This window comes from Pseudorasbora parva, chromosome 20 (assembly GCF_024679245.1).
Source record: "Pseudorasbora parva isolate DD20220531a chromosome 20, ASM2467924v1, whole genome shotgun sequence".
Classification (NCBI taxonomy): domain Eukaryota; kingdom Metazoa; phylum Chordata; class Actinopteri; order Cypriniformes; family Gobionidae; genus Pseudorasbora; species Pseudorasbora parva.
This window is the reverse complement of record NC_090191.1, coordinates 6,369,841-6,378,167: the sequence shown is the minus strand read 5'-3', so window position 1 is coordinate 6,378,167 and position 8,327 is coordinate 6,369,841. Positions and strand designations below refer to the sequence as shown.

The 8,327-nt window shown below is 37.2% G+C and overlaps 1 protein-coding gene across 2 annotated transcripts; it reads right to left on the bottom strand.

Moving 5' to 3' along the window:
- Nucleotides 1–377: 377 nt before the first annotated feature.
- On the bottom strand, nucleotides 378–6,259 carry LOC137049333 (gastrula zinc finger protein XlCGF57.1-like). Of its 2 annotated transcripts, none has more exons than XM_067427852.1 (3): nucleotides 6,220–6,259; nucleotides 3,849–3,994; nucleotides 378–2,358 (listed from the first exon to the last, which is right to left on the bottom strand). In XM_067427852.1, the coding sequence occupies exons 2-3, from the start codon at nucleotides 3,931–3,933 to the stop codon at nucleotides 1,454–1,456; spliced, it is 990 nt and encodes a 329-aa protein (XP_067283953.1). In that variant the 5' UTR covers nucleotides 3,934–3,994; nucleotides 6,220–6,259; the 3' UTR covers nucleotides 378–1,453. The 2 variants fall into 2 exon arrangements, with proteins under 2 accessions (XP_067283953.1, XP_067283954.1); XM_067427853.1 differs by lacking the exon at nucleotides 6,220–6,259 and adding an exon at nucleotides 3,429–3,542 and having other exon boundaries at nucleotides 3,849–3,985.
- Nucleotides 6,260–8,327: the final 2,068 nt, after the last annotated feature.

Here is an 8,327-nt window from a genome sequence, read left to right as displayed (position 1 = left end):
ACGACCTGGCACCTGCTCACAGTGCCAAAACCACTGTTAAATGGTTTACTGACCATGGTATTACTGTGCTCAATTGGCCTGCCAACTCTCCTGACCTGAACCCCATAGAGAATCTGTGGGATATTGTGAAGAGAAAGTTGAGAGACGCAAGACCCAACACTCTGGATGAGCTTAAGGCCGCTATCGAAGCATCCTGGGCCTCCATAACACCTCAGCAGTGCCACAGGCTGATCGCCTCCATGCCACGCCGCATTGAAGCAGTCATTTCTGCAAAAGGATTCCCGACCGAGTATTGAGTGCATAACTGAACATAATTATTTGAAGGTTGACTTTTTTTGTATTAAAAACCACTTTTCTTTTATTGGTCAGATGAAATATGCAAATTTTTTGAGATAGGAATTTTGGGTTTTCATGAGCTGTATGCCAAAATTATCAGTATTAAAACAATAAAAGACCTGAAATATTTCAGTTGGTGTGCAATGAATCTAAAATATATGAAAGTTAAATTTTTATCATTACATTATGGAAAATAATGAACTTTATCACAATATGCAAATTTTTTTAGAAGGACCTGTATGCTTAATAAGACGACAATGAACATGGTCATGTAAACACGGAAACCCGTTTTCTTTTATCGGAATAAGGTCATAAACGGCGTAAGCATAAACCGGTCGGGACAGGTAGTATTTTTCCTCTTACCCCAATTTTGCGCTCAATGTAAACGCATTAACCTGCTTTCTGTCGGCTTATTGAAGTGCGCATGTGTGATAGGTGACAAAAACGCAAACTTACAGCAGATTTAAACGCATCCAGACAGAAAGAGTGTTTTGCATGAAAGAAGGACATATCACAAACGCACTCTTTTTAAGACCCACAAAATTTGAACAATGTCTTTTCATCTCATGCAGCAGAAGTAGAAGAGGTTCAGTCATAACGCTGCATTTGTAACTGCATGAGGGATAAGAGCCGTAAATCTCCCGTTAACACGTTGCAAGCTTCTTCTTTTTTTACATCACAATGGACATAACATTAGGAATCCTCTGAAACAGATTCATTTTTGACGTCACTACAAGGAAATAACCCGGTTTATTAATGAAGTCATGAAAATACGGTTTACTTGCATGCATGTAAATGGGGAAAACTGGTTACAAGCTGATATTTGTGTGCTATCAGCTTACTGGTGTGCATGTAAACGCACTCATACACTTTACTAATGTCACAATAATCAGCACATTATTTAGTCTCTTAAACATGAGGTGTTTCCTGTCTGTGAAATTCATTCCACACTGATGACATAAAGCAATTTCCCAGCAATCCAGTAGTCCAGCAATTTTTTATACCTAAAACTTTTCCCACAGTGACGACATGTAAACGGCTTCTATCCAGTGTGAAATCTCATGTGTCTATTAAGTCTTTCTTTATGGTTGAAACTCTCTCCACACTAAGGGCATGTTTAGAGTTGCTCCCCAGTGTGAACTCTTATGTGTCTGCTAAGGTTTTGTTTTTGAGTGAAACTTTTTCCACACTGAGGGCATGTGTATGTCTGCTCTCCAGTGTGAATCCTCATGTGGACTTCAAAGTGTTGTTTTTGAGCGAAACTTATTCCACAGTGTTGGCATGTAAACAGTTTCTCTCCAGTGTGAATTTGCATGTGCCTATCAAGGCTTTTTTTTACAGCAAAAGTCTTTCCACACTGTTGGCATGTGTAAGGCTTCCCTCCATTGTGAGTTCTGATGTGCCGGTTAAAATTTCCTTTTAGAGCAATTCTCTTTCCACACTGAAGGCACACATAAGGCTTCTCTCCAGTGTGAATCATCCAGTGCTTGCTAAGACTACATTTTCGGTTGAAACTTTTTCCACATTGTTTGCAGGTGAATGGCTTCTCTCCAGTGTGAATCATTATGTGGTCAACAATGTGTTGTTTTTTAGTGAATCTCTTTCCACACTGTGGGCAGGCGTAAGGCTTCTCTCCAGTGTGAGTTATCATGTGCCTGTTAAGGGTTCCTTTTCGGTTGAAACTTTTTCCACACTGCTGGCAGGTGAATGGCTTCTCTCCAGTGTGAATCCTTATGTGGTCTACAAGGTGTTGTTTTTGAGTAAATCTCTTTCCACACTGTTGGCAGGCGTAAGGCTTCTCTCCAGCTCTCATGTGCCCGTTAAGGCATCTTTTTAGAGTGAATCCGATTCCAATCTTTTGGCAAGTGAAATTACTTCTAGTTCCCTTATTTTTAGATAAAGTATTTTCAGCCTGTGAGCAACGGAACATATTTTCTCTCGTTATGAAATAATTATTCTTAAATTGATCTTTCTCTTCCGTTTCATTCAGTACTTCACTCTCCTTTTTTAGCCCCATCAGGTCTAAGGCAAAGAGAGACAAATGCAAATTAACACCAGTTTAATGGTACAAAGCAACAGACAAAAAACATTTAGACATGTAAAGTATCAAAACCAACATACAACTAGATCCTATTCCCATGGGCATCACAATGGGAGGTTTTTTTTGAAGCAGATCATGTTTTTTGTTTTGTTTTTTTAAGAGTCCTCAATGCCCAACATTCTCTCTTTCTAAACTTTCAGTGGTCCTCTCACAGCATGGCCAAAGACCAGCTCTGATGGGCTGAACCTGAGAGACTCTCAGTCTTTCACAGATTGAGAATAAAAGCAAAAAAACATCTTTGTCCCACTTAGACCATGTCTCGATGCAGTATTTACTAGGCATTGCTTTTAACCCCTTACCTGTTATCTCCCGATTTGGCAAATGGAGCATTTAGACATACTCATAGTATAAAGACAGCTGCTCGTACAGTATTCTGAATATACACATAACCAATATATATTTAGAAAGCCAACACTTGAGAGTTTACAGCTGAATACTCAGAATTACTCAGACAGTTATTAATATAGAGATATATAGGCTTAAACACAAAAATGATTTTTTTTCAAATATTAGACATTTTTCTTCATGTATAAAAATATTATGTGGATGTAGTATAAGGACGCACACTTAAAAGTAAGGTCAGGTTGTTTACATGGTGAAAAATAGACTGTAAAAAAATTAATAATGAGTATGGAAGAGATTCAAGCTGTGCTGCTTTTGCTGGTTATGTATAGGTTTACTAAAGAGGTAATTACCAACGACAGAAAAGAGCACTAATATGCAGATTCAGCAGCATATTCAGAAAGCTTGTAAAGCTAGATTTAAAATGACAATATGTATATTATTATCAGCTATTACGGACATTGAACGTGAGATGGCTGAGACGAACGCGCACCATCAGACAGAGAGCAAGACTGATATTTACTGAACGTAGACCGAACCTCGCAAAAGACTTTTAAAAATGCCCGTTGAAATAAAATGCTAAACCAATCAGCATGTTCAGGGCCCAAGTCCCGCCCTCGAAAGCTCCTGAACTTTGAAAAAGTACTACCTCGCGAGCAGGGCCGTTTGGAACTTCGTACCCTGGAACTTCATTTAGACCCTGGTTCCTGTGGTCAAAACACACCGAGTACCACCCAAAGTTCCTGGTTCCTGGGTAAAGTTCCTGCGGTGGAAACGCGGCTTTAGTTCACGCGTAGAAATGAAGAATAGGGTCGTTCTTCAAAGAGCCAGAATGAGGAAGTGTCCACACAGAAGAGTGTCATGCGGAGCACAGTGATGAGCATGTCATATTATTGGCAGCTCGGTGAGCAAATGAACGCCTGATGACTGATATCTGATGCATATCATTAAGACGAGACCCAGAGAGAGCTAAGTGCATGTTTTAGCTCCTTTAGATCTAATAATTCAGTGAGAAATGAATAGAAATGGTATTCTGTATGACAAAATATTTTGCAAAAATGAAACCAACCTGTTTGCTCCTCAATTTCTTCATCTTTCACTCTCAGTGTTTCTTCAATCTTCACATCTTCACTCTCCTCTTTAATAAACTCCATCTTTATAATAGTGTCACGTGGTGGATCTCAGTCGCTTCACCAAGAGTTTTTCCTGTTTGTCCTGTTTAAGATAAGAATAATTAACAAATGAAAAATAAATCTCTCCAAACTAAATCTCTCCAAGTTCATTAGTTTAGTACACTTTTAAGAGAGTAATATTTGCTTTGGTGAACATTAAAAATGACAGAATTCAACAATGAGTTTCTTGACACATTTTGTAGGTATAAATAGAAAAAACAATTGAAAAAAAAAACTTAGAAATAAAATGTAAAGGGCATGACAAACACTGGGTTTAAAATTACTCCATTTAGTTTGATGAATATAATTTTTTCCCAAAAACAAATCAATATCTATTTTTATTTGGGAAAAGTCATATTCATTCGAATAAAGTAAAACTAGAGCCTGTACCATAATGGTAGTTTAACAAACTCTGGGTAAGGATTAGTTTTGAGTTGACAAAAACAAACAAATCTAGTCATATTAATTAGAATGAAGTAAAACACATTTAAGACGAGGTTTCGATTCCTTTTAACACTTAGAAATTGAGACATCTCAGGATATATTCTGTGAACAATGTTAAATGACACTTAGTTTTTGGTTTTATTTGTTACAATACTCAATGAGAAAACCGAAAAAATCTTCCCACTCAAATGAGGGAAACATATTAACTCAAACTAATTTAGATGAAGGAGAGGAGATTTAAACAAAGAGATCTAATAGATTGGTCACTGCATTTATCATTAATTCAATCAAGTTTATCTAAAAAACAAAAGTTTGGAGACTTTTAATTATTCAAAATAATTGCTCTGTAGAATATTTCATTAACCATTTATTTAAACAACTTGCTGATATCAATTTCTTTCTTAGATGCAGTTTTGATATGAACTAAACACCTATGTGATTATCGGGGCCCGTATTTTTTAAACATCTTAGAATTACTCACAAGAACACTGCTAAGAATTGACTTAAGAGTAAAAAAATTCTTGGCTCAAAGCTGCGCTTAAAAGTTAGTTATCAAGCGTCCCAATCATACTTTAAGTAAACTGTAGGACTAAATCTTAAGTGTCAGTCTTAGAGTTGAATTATGACACTTTGCTGTGCCACAAATGGAATTTTGGATGATGTCATAGGCATGAACCAATCACTGAATAGATGTCCTTATTTAAGAATATCTTCAGATAAATTCACATTGAATTGTGAAATTCCTAAGAGGAGTTTACATCCAATACACATTTGACAATAAAGAGTTTTCAAGAGAATACATTATAATATACACATTTTAAATGAAAGATAAACATGTTTTCATCCATTTAATTAATTTTTTTAAACTGGTGTGCTGTTAAATGACCTGCCTATATATAGCCTAGATTTTTTTAAATATATATAATCAGCCACCATGGATTCCAAAAGAAACCCGACATGGCAGGAGGAAGAAGCGATCACTGCTTGCTGAATTACTCAGTATTTTTTTATAATTATTATTTTTTAATAAAACCCAACATTACCAGCGCTGAAAAAGATGATGTCTGCTCTGTTCAAACAATACTGTTTGATTAACTATTTGTCGTCAAACATTTCGAACACATTCTCCCTCTATTGAAGGTTTGCGCACGTCTCCTCAGCGCCATCTCAAGCCCCTACTGACTACCCCTAACCACTTGAGAGACCTCTCGAGCTGTCTTAAATAACTGGGAGAGTAAGAGTGATTCTTAGCTTTAAGAAATTTAATAACTTGCTTTTATACTTAAGTTTGAAAGTAGGAGTAAATTGCATGAATTCTCAGCACTTAAGACTAAAATAGCACTTTGAGAAGCTTGATAAATACGGGCCCTGATTTTCACAGGCAATTCCTTATAACGCCGTTTGGTTTTTAAAAATTTCTTCTCTCATCACTCCTTTTTCATTTGGAATAATACACACATTGGGTTTGAGTATATTATTACATGGTCAGTTGTTGAATTCAAAATTTTCAGTTTAGATATTTAACGATTTGTAGAAATCGAGATTTAGAAATGGAGCGCTAGAATCACTGAATCATTTATGAATCAATCGGCTCAATTCACTCGGAGAGTCCAAAGCTCCGGTTATCTCGTCACTTGCCAGAGACTGAATTAATGTTTGAACTGATTCACGATAAAGAGCGAAACGAGACACTCCTTCTGTTAGTTATGAGTTTATGATGTTACTTTTCTCGCACAACGCTAATAAAAGTTGCACTTAACAATGCATTATTCATTATGAGTCTCTTTAAGCTGTTTTATCACTTTAAACGCTTAAAACACAAACCTTCCTTCAGCCGAATCACAACAGATGCAGGAGCGCGGTGCGGCCTTATGACATCATATATCAAAAACAAAATAAAAGTCCCGTTCCCCTTCTGCTGAGTCAAAAATAACAAATGTGCATAGACATTTACGTAGAAAAAATGACAACATTCAGAGTTGAACGTATTGGTGGAATACATTAACTAACACAAAGGTAAGTTAATAATACAGTTCACATTGAGAGTAAAATAAATTAATAATTTATTTTCTTTGTTTTAATAATTAAATGTATAATCATTTGAATAGCTATTTGATTTATCATTTATTTATTTTGTCATTTTATGTTTTAATATTTATATTTTCTATTTTAGTTTAATCTTAGGATTGTGTAGTTTGAAATGATGTTTGTCTTCACAGATAGGAATCAGAGAATATCTCCATTTCGTGGTTTCTAACGTCACACGATGGTATGAAGCAGGGATTTTCCATAGTTTTTTCCTTGGTGACAGATTTGCCAAATTGTCTTCTTTGGTGGGTGCAAATAACACATGCTCAGATCTGAGGGAAGGAAAAACTTCAAATTTATTGACCAACGAGTTTGGGAATATAGAGGAAAAAGAGAAGAGGCATAATTTGAATTTAACCAATTGGTATATTGATGCCAGGACCCGTCAATATACCAATGTAGCCCCTCCTCCAGGACAGATGTAGAAACATCTGGCCTGCAGGACCTTGATGTCTGAATTCTGGCCAGGCACTCGTGTTCGTCATACTCAAATTCACCTTGCATCAGCAAACTGTGCAAATGTACAGTAGGACCATGAATAACAGAAATGGGTTTCAAAATCAAATTAGCAGTAGCTAATAATATAGCCTCATAGCCCGAGCGACGCTGGGCCGTCATATGTTGAGTAGAAATGTTACTCATAATAACTCCTACCTGGTGTGAAGTATGCACAGTCAATTTATGTGACAGCACAAATAATACACGCACCTTACCCCATTACAATGCCTACACAATTATAGCAACCACTCTAACATCCCCAAGACTGCAATTGACACACAGTCCTCTAGATCAATGCTCCTCAAAGCTGTCCTGACTTTGCACCACCACAGCACATTTCCAATACCTCCCTCATCTAACACAGTTCATCAGCTCATCACACTAACTCATAATCAAGCATTGCAAGACTTGGAACAAGTGTATCTTATGAAACAGACATCCTACACAAACTACACGTCATCATACTAAAGTCAGAATAACTACACATCTCAACATATTAATGAACTTATTTTATCCCCTGCAGGTCCCCAAATTAGAAGCTGCAGTGTACAAAGTTGACCCATCCAGCTCCACAGTGACCTTCAGATACAAAGAATGCAAGGTCCGAACCTGCTTTGTTACTGACCCCCACATCCACCATTGAACTCTCTCCCTCTCTGGGACAGACACATCGATATTGTTCAAACTCACTTTTCCTACACCTTCACCAACATCACAACTAGTTACGAGAGGCAAGCCTACATTAACCAGTACCCGCCAAACAACTATAACTCCTCTAGACAAGCCAATCTCATTTCACCCACCGGATGCAACAACAACAGCAACACAGGAGACAAAAGTACAACAGATCTGACTGGAGAGATAGAAGGTGCTATAATTAATGTCATGAAACTGCCCAAAATACCACACCCCACAAAAGGATTTCAACCTCAAAACTCCATTCCACCGATTCCTCAGCTGCAAAATGCTAAGAAAGACAGCCAGCTACCTCACTAAATGCAACGGCATACTTACTGTCTGCATCAACCATAAGGAAATTGGATTGTCCATTACCAATTCCATTCTCCACAAATTTATAACTCAGCAAAACAACGTAACAACCATGGACGCACAAGACATTGAAGAATTCCTCATAATGGCAGGACCTTTGACAATACACTACACTGATGAACATCAAATTACAAAGCTGTCCAAACCCAGCAGTACCCAAACATAAGGCACCGCAGAACAACACAGCAGTGATGAATACCTGTGCCAAGCTACATGTAAAAAAAACAATTCCTTCAACATCCTTTGAAAATAACACTTCACAGACACTGAAGCACCTGACACAGGACAGGCTCACC